At 41.5% G+C, this 14,806-nt stretch overlaps 1 protein-coding gene across 7 annotated transcripts in view; it reads right to left on the reverse strand.

The window, feature by feature from the left end:
• Positions 1 to 14,806, reverse strand: part of CADM1 (cell adhesion molecule 1) — a 352,430-nt gene that overhangs the window by 40,007 nt on the left and 297,617 nt on the right. For all 7 annotated transcript variants that reach the window (XM_070803464.1, XM_070803463.1, XM_070803460.1 and 4 more), the window contains exon 6: positions 3,156 to 3,255. In XM_070803464.1, the coding sequence (XP_070659565.1) occupies positions 3,156 to 3,255 (100 nt within the window). The remainder of the gene's footprint in view (positions 1 to 3,155; positions 3,256 to 14,806) is intronic.

Consider the following 14,806-nt stretch of genomic DNA (forward strand, 5'->3'; position numbering starts at 1 on the left):
AGGGAGAGAGACAGGTTGCATTATGACTTCCCACCAAGATGTCTGCATCAAACTTCTCAGCCACGCAGTAAATGAATCCCATGCAGGGTGACACAATTAAAGAGGACCTACTGGAGATAATTTTAAGTTCACAGAATTACAGCTGTGAAGTCTCCACAAATCTGTTTGGAATATAATTCTCTTAAAAATATTATCAGATGTTGAAAAACTTTCAACAGGCCGCAAGCAGGAGTCTCATTATTTCCAATCCATCTTCAACAAACCAGCAAATAAACCATGTGCCCTATTTTTATGCCCTGCTGTGTGGTTTCACACCAATTCAGATAGGACAGAGCTCACCCATTGCTAATCATCTCATTAATTAGGGGGAAAAAATCAAATCCTGGGCTAGTGATACATGCATTAATCTCATGGTTACTAACACACAGAGATACTTGGCTTAGGAAGTTGTGATACGTAAGTGGATTTCTTGTTTCGCAGAAAGGAATGGACTTTTACCTCTGAATAGTGCTTTCTTTGGCCTCTGCTGTTTGAAAAAGAAAAAAAAATCACCTCTTCTCATTCTGGAAAGATGCAGTTACTTCCTGTCCCCTTATTCCCTACCCTTAACCTACCCTCCACCAACCCAAGATGCCAGCACACCCTCCTGGGCCAGATTCCACCGATCTACATGTTCCTTGGCAAAGTGCGTGCCCTCCGTGGCCCTCCAAGGCCTCCAGTGCTGCTCCCCTTGCCCAGCGTGTTCACCTGCAGGGGCTGGGGACAGGCTCCCAGATCAATGGCTGTGGAGTGATGACACCTCCATGTGGACCCCTGGGGGCCTCCAGTACTGGCTCATCACAGGCAAGTTTGTTTTCATGATTAGAGACCACATTTGTATCCATCAGGAAAAGCAAATTTCACAAGGTACTCCAGAGCCCCAGTTGCACACACACACAGAGTCTCTTTCAAACTCACTGAATTTATGATCCTTCAAGGCAACCCCTATGCAATCGAGGCCACATCTAGGACCGGGTCTGAAAGCTGCCATTTTCCAGGCAGGGTCACAGGGATCCGAGCACGGAAGCAGCTTCCTTTCATTTCACGCACCACCTCCAGGAGCAGCATCAGGACCAAAGACCCGTGCTTTGTAATGAACGGACACTCAAGTGGGCCCTGCCAAGCAGCATTCCGGTTTTCCAGGGGGATGCAAAGTCATGATTTTTCTTTAATTACATGTGGGTTTGTCATCGCCACCCAGTAAATTATTTAAAAATGAGCCTTGCATATGTCTTCCTCGCAGGCAATGGCGAATGGGTCTGCCTGGCAATCAGACCTACTGCCCGCTGCTTGACAGCTGAAACCATCAGTGGGGGTAAGCGCCGAGAACATTCACAACATTTAATGGCAAGTTAAATTACCATTTTTATTGTATGCAATTTCTTGAGAAAATAAATAGGTAATATGCTAGGAGGGCCAGCAGCGAGTAACGTGTGCTTGCTCAGAAAACCGTGCACCCAGGCCGATTGGAGAGGAACAAACAAATACCCTCTCCGGCATCAATGTCCCGAAGGAAACATGTAATTTACTGTCCCCGTGGCACATTCAATTGAACACAGTACCTTCTTCAGAAAAAAAAAAAAAATACAGAAACAAAATATAGGTTAGCAAGCCATAGTCTGTAAATGTGGTTAATGTGGCTGGTACTATGTGTGGCAAGAGGCCGGGGAGAATTTATTTTTTTCCGCCACTGGATGGTTTTGGAGGGGAGGTAAGCTGCTAACGGGGACCTAATTCAAACAGTTTACACAAAGAAACAGCTGAAGCTTTTGCAGTGCTCAAAGGAGAAGAAGACTGCTCTGGTAAAGCTGGAAGCACTTAAAACCAAATAACTTCGAAACACCTGAGGAAAAGGAAAGCAAAAGGAAGACCACCTCCTTCCTAAAGGTCATTTTTACAGCTCCAAACGGTGAGTACAGAGAGAAGCAAATGCTCGGCCCTGGAGAGGTACGCATTAATAGGCAGGGTTGACGTGGGAAGAGGGCTCACAGGCCCCCTCTGGCTCTCTGTTCTCTCAGAGTTCATCGCCCAGCTGTCACGGGAAGAATTCTTTCCAAAGACTTGGGGGAAGCTTTGTGAAGATGTGAAGATGCGCAGAGGTCCTTGTATGAAAACTGTGATAAAGATGCTGGTTAGCAAAACTCTGAGAGGGGGAGATAACCACAGCGTGGGGACAGCAGAGGGAGCTCAATGCTGTTTTTTGTTGGGGATGAAAAAAAAACCTGAGTGCTCTGGATCCCCTCACTGACCTGTGGCTCCACACGGTGAGTCCACACAGCGTCTTTGCCCTCAGTTTGTTTACTCCCAGGTAAAAACCATCTTTTTCTGTCTTAGAAAGATGAAAAGACACCTCTTCCTCCCCAAATGAAACCAAGAGCTAAAGTGGTACCACCACATGGCTTTTGCTGTATCAGTGGTAATATATGTAGTTTCTCTAATTCACTTTCACTCATTTATTTAGCAGGGGCAAATGAAGTAGCTTTTTATTCTTTTATACTTTTCAATAAAATAAAAGAGTAAAAGTCAGTTCTTCTCCCTTCTGCAATTATATATATATATATATATATATATTTATATATATATATATACACATTCCTTGAGAAAAATTCCCAAACCACTCCTTACTAACAAAAATATTTCTAGGAGTCACTTTTCCTTGAGGGAAGAAGCAAAATGAAAAGTAAGGCACATTTGCCTACAGCTGGCCCTAAACACAGCAGCTTAATTTAAGTCTGAAAACCATCTTTCCAGCAGCTTAAGACATTAGCACAGAAGGTAGCAGATATATCATTAGATTGTGGGCACACTAAAAATTTATTAGGATTATTTTATGTGGGTAAGAGAAAATAGTTCTGACAATCATGCTGATGATAATAAAATAGAATTAGCTGAGATTTCAATCTTAGCTGGCATTTCATTTTTCTCCCCATCCTCACCCTTAAGAACCACAGATATTTATTCCACTATTCACTGAATATTCTTTTATTTCCTGAGAAAGATCTTGCATCCTTTACAGCAGGAGACAGGTGACAGGCCGAGGAGTTGTGAAGGCACATGTCCGTGTTATGACATTTACTGCTCATGACCCTCTGCCAACCTTGGCCTTCAGAACTTACTGGGGCTTCCCGATGGCTTCACATGTTAACTCAAGCGCGTCCCCTTCCCGGGTTAGGCCTTGTAGAGGGTAAGTCATCTGAATATGCACTTGAGGCTTATCTGTATGACAACAACACAAAGTATAATGTTTAGCAAATGATATCATCAGGCAGAACCAGACTTGCATGCTGTCACAGACCCCATTCTACCAGCACTCACACACTCCCCATCCTCATGCTTTCAGTAACATCCTTCTAATTAGTGAGTAATCCTGGCATTTGCTCAAATTAAATTGCCTAATAACTCTAAGGAGTGAACCACAAATAGATAAGAGATTCATAAGCCAACTGTGCCACATCAAACATTTCCTGTGAAACACATTTTGTTACATTGAAGTTTATCTCCAGACTCACTCAAGCTAAAGGAAACTCATTTGCCTTCATGCTGAGGTGAAGCCACAGATATTTGTGGTGCTCAGAATTGATACATTTTATCATAGATCATATATTACTATGTGACAATATGTTGTGACACTGCATATTAATAAGTTTGCCTCTTGTTTTCAAATAGGAAAGGCAAAACTTCTGAATTCCATTCGAGTGGCTCCAAGAATAAAGAACTGGGAGGTTTTGCTGGCCTCTAAAGAAACTCTATGACATCTCAAGGTAAACACATCAGACGTAAGATGACTGACAGTTACTGAGGGTCTACTAAGGGAGGACCCACCCCTGGTGGTGGAAAATGCCCTTTTAGGGATGAGAACACTGGTAGGTACCTAGAAAATGATGTAGGTCGTCCAAGGTCATAGAGATAACATAATGAGACAGTCCCAAGAAATGTATGTTTATAGGAATTCAAACCACATTTCCCAATGGCAATCCATAATTAAAGCCAAGTGTATCGAGTAGAGCTTCCTAATGCAGTCAAGTACTTAGGTATTCTGAAGCGACACTCTCCTAAGGGAGAGAACTTTCACGATGTCAAAGTTTCACGATGAATAGGTATTCTTACTTCCACTACCTATTTAGAAACTGTGAATTTGTGGGGGTGTGGGAATGAGTGAGGAATGCTAGGAGGTATAGGTACTAGGGAAGGAAGGGGAGGGGTCAGAATTAATTTGGATACACACACAAATGTATTTACAAATAAAACCTGAATGGGTTTGGGAGGGTTTTTGTCCCCCTATACTGAACTAACAAGCTAGTGATCCCTAAATCAGTTTTCTCATTTAATTCTGTGGCTCCATAAATGTATATTTTTGGAAATGTACCGAAGAGGTAATACATGTGAGAGGGCAAGACATCAGTTGGCTGAAAGGTCAAGCCAATTTCCATAACTTTACTTTCTTGGACAATCACATCATTCAAACAACAGCCCCTTGGCCTTTTATAAGCAGTGGTTCGCTCATTATCATTCGCCCTGTGGAATGAGGGCGCAATGAGAAATACGGTGGGGTTCAACCGTCTCAACCTGCACACAGCCAAACAAGCCACATGAGGTCCTCTCTAGGGATGGCGGCATTGCAGATGCATTTTTACAGTTGTGTTCCTAGCACTGGATCTTTCTGACTCTTGAAAACCATGTGGCATTGAAAAACCTTTTAAGAATGGCTTCCTGTGCATCGGTGCGCACTGCGTGCTGAACTGGTAACGCTTTCCGAGGAGCTAAGTCACTTGCCAGAGAACATAAGTTAACAGGACTGAAAGCTCCAGCTGACTCCTGCAAGCAACACGATTCTATTCTTGGACTTGTTGGCAAAGGAAAATGGCATAGAGGTCTCCAGATACTGATAACTGGGTGGGGATGCTAGTCATTAAGGAAAGGCAGAAATCCTCATAAACAGGATGGCCCTGAATGAACACTGACTGCTGGTCAAGAGCTCCTGGACACCCTCCTTTGAAAGTTACAAATAATACTGTAGGCTATATGCAACCGGTGGGTGACATATGGGGGTCTGTTATTTTGGGTGGTATAATACATGTGCGCACAGAACTGGGTGGTAAAATTTATTTTAAAAAACCCCACAAGATATCAAAGAAAAAAGGGGAAGAAGGTTATGCCATTGAAAACACAGACAATAAAATCCTGGCTCCCTTACAATTCATACTCAAAACCAGCAGCACTTCTGGAGTTTCTGGTTAGGAAACCTCTGTCATCCTTACCCAGGAACTGTTCTGAGGAAAGCTAAATTCAAAGCCTCAAATTTGGGCTGAAATGTAATACTTGCTTATAGGTTAATCTCTGATCCAAGCAAGGTCTACATTTTCCATGCACCGATGACTTCGGTCCATTAATTAAGGAGAAGCAGAGTGCTTGCGGCCGACGTGGAAGGCTTTTTTTGGTCCTTTTTCTTCTTTGTGTAATTTACAAGCAAACAGACAGAGCATATTTCTCAGCACAGTGCACTAAGGGTTTTACATGCTCAACTTCCATTAATAATAAAGACAGTGTTGAAAATCTATCCACCCTGCCTTTTCAGTACTACTGAGTTTGTTTTAGTTAAATGCCTTTTATGCTCCTAATGGCTATTTACCAGTTGTCAATGGCTCACATAAATTAGGAAGAACATGCTAAGGTCTTGCTGTACCTGGGATTTACATAAAAAAAAAATCATATACTAAGCCTTAGAAAATACACTTTCAATTTTGATAACTGATTTTCCCAATTTACTCTTTAGGTTTCTGGAGAAACATCTACCATCTACTTATAGGTACAGCTGCCACAGTTACCTTAATAGCTGGCTAGAAAGGTGAACATTAATCTCACTTGTATTATACAGAAAAATGTCCTCCTCTGTTGACACACGTAGTATTTATAGGCATATTATTCGACCGTGGGCAGCTGAGCTATATTTACGCCCAACCTAGAAACCAAACAGAGGGTTTATGTGCCAAGATCCATCTCCGGGTGAAGGAAACTTAGAAAACAAATTTGATCTCCACTCCTTTGTCCTGAAAGAGGAACCTGAGTCTTCTCAACAGGTGGAATAGAAACCCTGGGGCTCTGCTGGCACCTCTAGAACCCAGGGCTGTTAGATTTCCCCAGGAAGATCCTGACTACAATCTGAGTGTGTCAAAATACTGAACAATCCAGATGGCTGATGGAATAGTCCAGAGCTCATCATTTATGCTTTAATTATGTTCATAAATCAAATGTTATAACCCACCAAATCTTTTTTGAAACAGAACCAGACTCCAAGATTTATTTTTAAGTAATGAGCTAAGTAAGGCCTGGTACATTTTCTGGGTGATCATTTTCCGCCTCAGTTGGTGTTGGAAGGCACAAGGCTAAAAGCCAGATGACACTTTCTGCCCAAGTGCAATAACTGTCCAGAAATGTATCGCTCAGAATGGCTTAATGTCATTATAAAATGGAACTGCTGTATAAAAATAAGAAAAATAGTTAGGTCTATGCACTCGTGGAACATTACAGTTATAGAGATGGCATCACCAACAGACAATCAATTAGGTCAAGGGATCTGAGGTTTTCATAATACACTGTAATTTTTAAAAACCCCTATAAAAGACACATTTAGCAAGACTGCTATAGCAGACAAAATTTGGCCATTAGTCAAAGTCGCACAGAGGGTTAAATACCAGGAGACTTTAGGTCACACTACAGTAGCAGCCAATTAAAAAAACAATATTAGAAAGACATTCTGATTTGATGAGACTTTCCTTAAATGGACTTTGCTCTCTATAAAGGGGGGGATATATATATATAAAAGGAAACTCTTAAAGAGGTTAGAATGGCTTGCTGGCAGATTACAATTGATTTCATGCCAGTTTGACCTTGCACCGTATTCTATGATCTTTTCAGAAGATGAAACTCAAGACTCTGGAACCTGTATTTCACTTTCCCATGTAAATGAAAAGTCACAGTCTCCTTCTCTCTAGATCACTGAGCTCATGTATCAGGTCTTTACAATTTCTTATTTTTAAAAAGAGAACACTGTGGTTTCCTTTTGCCTGGGATATTATCCTTCCCAGGTACCAGAGAGGAGCATTGCTGAAATAAGACAGCACGGTGGGAGAAGACCTGTTAGCCCAGGGGCTCCTGACACTTCCCCTGCCTGAGAATTCAAGTCAGAGGACGTGGACCTCACATATTTGCTGATGCGCTGACTGCAAAGCAGATCTAGAAACACGAGCCCCAGTGTGCTTCTCCAGGCTCTTCGTGTGACTGAGATTTCCTCCAACATTCTGAAACACCTGTTAGAGTGAGACTGGAGGCCTCTGGACCAAGTGTTCATTTTTTGGGCAAAGACAAGGGCAGGGTGGGGGCCCAGATAAATCAGACTGGCGGGAGGCAGTGTGGGTCTGTGCCTGTGCATTCAGGTGGGGAAGCTTTACCTGAGGGTCTTTGTCAATCATGGAGGATTACTGCAGTTCAGAGGAGCATGGGGATGCCAAGATGAACCTGAGATTTGGTGAGGGCTTAGAGGTAAGAACTGACCCCTATAACACGGCTGCCTAAACTGTTGGGCAAGGCCGGTTTTGCTCTGAAGGAGGGCGATGTCTAGTGACACAAGGAGGTTGGGACTAGTCAGAGAACAGAGTCACAGCAAGCTCTCCGAGGAGTTAAAGAGAACATCTTGCAAAAGGCTTGCTTTCCATTGTCATCATACATTCATGAATAATTTTCACTGCCGTTTATTTTGTTTGTTTGCAAGGTGAAGGCCCTCCTGCTGTTACATCTGCTGTATGAATCGGAGCACTTAAACGGCACTTCTTCGAAGAGGGCTGAGCTATGATGAGTGGGATGAGTCAGGCCTTGGAGGATGGATGTGGGACCGAAGAGCATGTGCCACATCACACAGTAAAATACAATTTCCTCTTGTTGCAACTTGTAAGTAGCTTTGTGGATACTGAAATGACTGTTTACTCAACAAAATCAAATTTTATTCTGTGATGTTGTGGCAGAGAGTTGCTCCCAGTGCCTTTGAAGTGGGGTGCACACTCACCCACACAGCACTCTTCCAGATCTATGAGAAAACTTCAAAATTTGAAAGTGAACACTGGGTGAGAAAACCCTCATAGCAAGAGTGTCCGCACAAGAATGTAAGCTCTGTGACAAGAAAGGTTTTCGTTTTTTGTATCCCTGGTGCCTAGAATAATGTCAGTGACTGGAACATGGTAGGCATTTAGTATGTATTCACCAAGCAGATGAATGAATGAAAAAGTTGGGAGATGTTGGGGAATGGAAGTCTAGCTCTGCTACTGGTTAAACGAAAACTAGGAGACCATGAATTCACCTTAGCCCTGTTCTAAGACAGACAAGTCACATTAAAATTTTCAAGTGTTTCTTTGAGCAGACATCCAGTTCAACAGGGCAGTCCAACTGAAAATAATTCAAAAGGAGCTGGGGGAAAGGTTTCTATAAAGATGACATGGAAGAAAAGCAAGGGAATTATTTGATTGGCTAGAGCTAAGCAGTTGCCTTCAGAGAAGGCAATGGCACCCGACTCCAGTACTCTTGCCTGGAGAATCCCAGGGACGGGGGAGCCTGGTAGGCTGCAGTCCATGGGGTCGCGAAAAGTCGGACACAAGTGAGCATCTTCACTTTCACTTTTCACTTTCATGCATTGGAGAAGGAGATGGCAACCCACTTCAGTGTTCTTGCCTGGAGAATCCCAGGGACAGGGGCACCTGGTGTGCTGCCGTCTATGGGGTCGCACAGAGTCGGACACGACTGAAGCGACTTAGCAGCAGCAGCAGCAGCAGCAGCAAGCAGTTGCCTTATTTGGGAAGCCTGGTTAGCTACCTGTGACTGGCTGGGTTTTATAGTCCTGGAGTGCATTGAGTTTGGTTTAGGTTTTGGTTTGCTTACGTAAGTTACCAGGGTATTAGAATCACCTAATTAGATTGGTCTAATGGCCTCCTTTTTAGTCACTTTTAACAGCTCTTATTGCAAAACAATCTAGCTCCCCAAATTTGAGGTTCAACCCATGTGTTCTGATTTACATACTTTCATTTCATTACACATTTCTTTAGCATTTTGGGTATTATTCCAAGGTGGTATCTTAAGGGAAATCATAAACAATGGTGTTGAGCCATTCTTTTTATTTACTTTTTTGTTAATCACCTTAAGTATAGGAAGTTTTCTTTGGTTGTTCAATATTTTTTAAAACTTTTTTTTTAATTGAAGTATAGTTAATTTATAATGTTGTGTTAGTTTCAAGTGTACACCAAAGTGGTTCAGTTTTATATATACACACACATTTATATATATATATATATATTCTTTTTCAGATTCTTTTCCATTATAGATTATTACAAAATACTGAATATAGTTCCTTGTGCTACACAGTAGGTCCTTGTTGTTTATCTAGACCATATATACTAGCATGCATATATTAATCCCAATGTCTTAATTTATCTCTCCCACCCCTTATCCCCTATGATCCCCTTTGGAGCATTCTTTTTAGATTTTGAGATGTTAACTCTACAACCATTTAAACTTCCACAGACTCAAAATCTGACCTTGAGTTAAAACCATTGAGAGTGCACATTAGAAGACGAGTTTCACTACACTGTATTCAACGTTCACAGCCTCAGAGACTCATCTTTCCTAAATACATCAGGTCAGACATTGGGTGAGATGTGGGGAGACAAGCCTCTTTCTGCAGGGTGTGCCTGCAGGAGGCAGGGGTGACGGCAAAGGCTTTCTTCCCTGGGAGTCATGTCATTCAAGTCTTGCTCACAATGGATTTGGCCCAATGTCTTCTCTTTGATTTTTCAGTATCGGTGACTCAAGCCTCTCGCCGCTTTGGGCACTGCAAAACGCCTTGCTAACACGCCAAAGAGTTAATAGCATCGGAAAACTGGACCTGCCTCTACTCTGTGTTAACACAAAAAACAACAGTTTAAAACATTAGTTTCAATCAGGGGGTCCCCCATGCCTTCATTAATTTTCAGAAGGAATAGTAAATACTGAAATAACTTCCCTGAAACTCAATTCATCACTTTAAAAAAAATAAAAGAAGGGGACAGTGGGAGGAAGAATATATATTCTATTAAAAAAGAGAGAGAGAGAGAAAGATCAGAGGAACAGGCCAAATCTGAAAACGCCAGCTATTATGCTTTGAAGAATACAACTGGGGAATAGAATTGATGGGGGAGAGGATGGGACACGGGAGCTGCCGTGGCAAACAGTGTCTTATCCTCCACTCCAAAGAGGAAAGATTTTCCTATTTCCAGGCTTTTCTCCCTCCTTCACTGGAGGGCTCATCAATACAAGAGAAACATTTATTTTGGCCCAGATAAAGAACAGGTTTTGATCATCTCCTCAATGCCTGATTTTCCCCTAATTGAGGGAGGGAAAGAAAAAAAAATCTAGCCTTTGGTGGACCCTGGATGAACAAGAATATGGATTTACAAAATACCTGGCTATATCAAGTCAATAAAACTCATTTTGAAAATGATGCCCATGAACACGATTAACTGGCAGATGATAATCAGAGCAGGGAAGGCGTTCAAAACACCCATTTTTAGAGGCTTTGTCTTCACTCGCCCTTTCAAAACTCATCTCAAATTTTTTTTTCAGATACGTGCACACACAAACCCCTCACTTAGATGAGGGTTTCTGCAAAACATTTTAAAGAGCAAGGCTACGATGGGAGAAAGCAAAAGACACATAACGGTGATTCCAGAGCTTCGGATTCACCTCGGTCCAGAGTAAGGCTCCCCCCCTTGCACAGCAATGTGAATTCCACACTGAGGGTCACAGCTTCTCTTTGAATTCCCAGCTTATGTCTCTTTGTGTTGCCACCTTGATGCTATTTAGACAGTTTTCTTTTAACGCTCAGACAGTGAACTGTTCTCCTTTAAACAGGCTTTTATTTGACAAGAGTGTTGGCTCAGATCTGAGGCTCCACTAACCGAGCTACAATTCTACCACGTTCTGCTATAATCAACCCTGTTGTAAATTTCAGCAACGCTATACACACAGACACGGGAGAGAAAGAAAAAAAAACACCACACAGAAAGAGTTTAGGGTCATACGTTTCAGAACATTAAAGAGCAAAACTGTTCTCTGCCTAACATCTAAGGAAAGAGAGCTTTGAATTCCAGCTCGCGAGCATAATTATTTTCTGTTTTAAACATTTAACTGCGTGCTGCTGCCGTATCCTTGCTGAGTCTCAGAATGAAAGCTGGAAAACTAAGAGCCCTACTGTACGTTCTTCCTTCCCGGCAACGGTCCTATGAGAAAACCTTATTAATGAGCTTGCAAACGAGCACCCAACAGGGAAATGTCACAAACAAGAGCGGCTAATGCCCCAGAAAATCAAATAACTGAACACTTGGCTGATTGTGGTGCTTTTCATATTTATAATAAAAAAAGGGAGGGGGGACTTTAATTCACTAATTCTGAGAGGTCAACACCTTGCTGAACAAAACAACTCATTTATTTATGTTCAGAAATCTCCAGATGATAAATTACATCGATGTTAATCACTTCAATGCATACTACACAATTAATAGCTGTGCTCACCAAAAACGTAAGGATTATTAAAAGTATGACAGCATACACATCTGGCTGATTTTTCACGTAATTGGGCACAACAAAATTCTCCTGGTACCACAAATAAGTGTCCTAACAAACAAACACTGCAAAATTCTGTGTTCAATTAATTAGGTCTTAAATCCACAAGAGCAAAGGATTTCCAAGTTGGAGCTCAAGCCTTGTCTTCCAGGCAACATGGTGGCATTCTGTGTCCAGGGGGTGGGCAACCCTTCCCTTCATTTTATCCCTCCTCCTTGCCCCTGTTATTTAAAAAGTAAGACATTCAATGGCATGGCATACAGTGTAGGTTTTCATTATTTCATTTCCTTTTTAGAAATAGTATTTTCTAAAAGGACATAATTTATACAGTATTCAAAGCCATTATGTGTCATTTTACACTGTTCTTATCCTGATTAATATCTATCCATCTTAGAAGAGGCACAGAGAGGCTTCCATAAAATTTCTTGCAGCAAAAAGGCCACGGTTGAACTCAGTATCTTTAATACCAATCCTATCAGGTCATATTTGCCTTGAAGGTAGTCTCATTTACCCAGGGTAGAGTAATTCTTAGTCTGAGGTCCATGGACCAGCTCAGGATGTCCTGGTGATAAACTAATGTTTATCACCAATAGTGTAAGAAATCTTTTTATGTGGCAAAGGGAAGGAAATTCAAAAATAATAGTTGTATGCTTATTTTACTGTTTACTAGATAGAATACACCTAGCAAGTAAAACTCATAATTTTATAGGTGTTTTTGCACAGGTCTTGGTTAGGTTAAAGTAATAAAATGAAAAATTCTACATGAGATAAGGACACAGATGACCTGTGGATTTGCTAAAGCTTGTGATGAAATTGGCCCTCGAATAACTAAACTTAGTAAAATTGTATAGGATAAATAGATTCCTTATACTGGAAGCAAAACGTGGTGAATGTTCATCATTTCCAGCTCTATAGCTGGAAAAGGATTTAATTTTTAAAGGGGTCAATGATCCACAAAAGGTTAAGAACTGCTGATGCCAGGGTTTGGGCCAATTAAAAAAATAATGGTCTATTGTAAATAGTGCTGCAGTGAAATAGAGAACTAATAAAGACCTAATATATTGCACAGGAACTCTACTCAATACTCTGTAATGGCCTATATGGGAAAAGAACCTAAAACAGAGTAGAGAGAGATATATATGTACGTATGTATGACTGATTCACTTTGGTATACGCCTGAAACTAATACAACCTTGTAAATGAACAATTGCTGTTGTTGTTTTCGTTCATTTGTGTCTGACTCTTTTGCTACCCCCTGGACTATATCCTGCCAGGCTCCTCTGTCCATGGGATTTCCCAGGCAAGAATACCAGGGTTGCCATTTCCTTCTCCAGAGGACCTTCCTGACCCAGGGATCGAATCAGAGTCTCCTGCTTGATAGGCAGATTCTTTACCACTGAGCCACCTGGGAAATCCATGAACTCCAATTAAAAAAAATAACGGTCTAATGTTACTCCTCACAGAGTATCTGGACTAATTCACCACCCAAGAAGACTGGCTACTGAATCTTATGCATTCAAGTATCTCTTCTTTTCTCAAGCCATCCAGATATGGTGTGGCTTGTCTGTAGAGTGGGGGCGACCATGAGAGGAATGGAGTTGAACCCCCAACACCAATGGCCAAGGTATGAGAAAGTTCTAGCACACAGTGACTGAATGCTTTAGGTATCCGAAGCATGAGGCTTCTTGTTATCCATAGCTGCTGGTGTTCAAGCAGAGTAAAGCTGGTAGGTAATGAAGTACAGAATTCTGATCATGTCTGAAGATGCTACTTAAGGAATTTCTGGCTGACTGGGCAGATTTTTCAGTAGTGCTCTAGGAAGGCAGGTAAAGAACGGCCAGGTGACCTTCTTGAGAACAGAGCATCTTATTTAAGGTGCCAAACCAGACTATGAATTCCATTCAGATTAACGTAACACTTTGTAATTCTTAACCCTCTTTTACACAAAAAGACATGACATTTTCCCTCACATACATTCCAAGAAGCAGAATATCAAGGATAAGATGTGTACATGGCTTATGCCGAGTAAAAGAATGCAGGCTCCCATAAAAAGGTGCCATGTTAGAGCTAAAAAGGATCCAAAAACGTGTCTTCGATTTGAGGAAGGCATTACAGTCACTTTCCTGCAGTTAAGGGCTAGCAAGACTTTGTAAGATTGAAGTCAAATGGATTCAGATATGCAGCTTTATTCCTTTTCTTAGAAGGACAAATCTCACTTGAATCTTCAAAAGAAAAGGCTTTATAAAGATCATTAGCAAGTCTTCCAAGGGGTAGGAGGTGTAGTGCTTGAAATATTTTGCATTCGGGAGAGAGTATAACTTTTTAGGTGGGTGGGGCTATATTCTATTTAGAAGACGCCCTGGGAAAGTAAGAGTTTAGGGGTGGGAACTGGGTGAATAGCTACTCAAGTCTCACAAAAGAGCTAATGCATTATTAAAGCTAATGGGCCCCTACAAGGAAAGTTAATGGATGTTAAGTTTGCTTAAATGAATTACATATTAACCAAGTCACAAGAAATCTACTATCTGCCAATTTAGGTAATATCTGATCATTTCTGTTTTCCCATTATAGGGACATTACACCACAATAGTTTTAGTGATATAAAAATTATAAGCATGATGCCCATAATGAAGGTACATAATGAAGTAGATGAAATGAGTTAACAAGAAAAACCTGCATTATGTAATGTTAAATTGAGCCAGGCTCATAGGGTAGCTTGCAGTGGGATAGCCTGGTAGAAGCAACTTTTTATAATTTTCCCCATTCCCTGTTTTGCAACTTAAATAAATGATAAAAATTGTAGGGGGTGTGAATGATGGCCCCTCAAATATAGGCCCACTTCCTAATGTCTGGAACCTGTGGCTGTGACCTTATTTGGAAGTGCGATCTTTGCAGATGTAATTAAACTAAGGATATTGAATTGAGACTATTCTGGGTTATCTGGGTGGGCCCTAAGTCCAATAAGTGTCCTTATAAGAGACACATAGAGAAGAGAAGACGGCTAGGTCAATATGCAGACAGAGACTGGAGTGATGTGGCCACAAGCCAAGGAACACCTGGAGTCACCAGAAGCTACAGAAGGAAAGGAAAGATCCTTTCCTAGAGCCTTTGGAGGGAGTCTGCCCTG

The sequence above is a fragment of the Bos indicus genome, chromosome 15 (assembly GCF_029378745.1).
Source record: "Bos indicus isolate NIAB-ARS_2022 breed Sahiwal x Tharparkar chromosome 15, NIAB-ARS_B.indTharparkar_mat_pri_1.0, whole genome shotgun sequence".
Lineage (NCBI taxonomy): Eukaryota > Metazoa > Chordata > Mammalia > Artiodactyla > Bovidae > Bos > Bos indicus.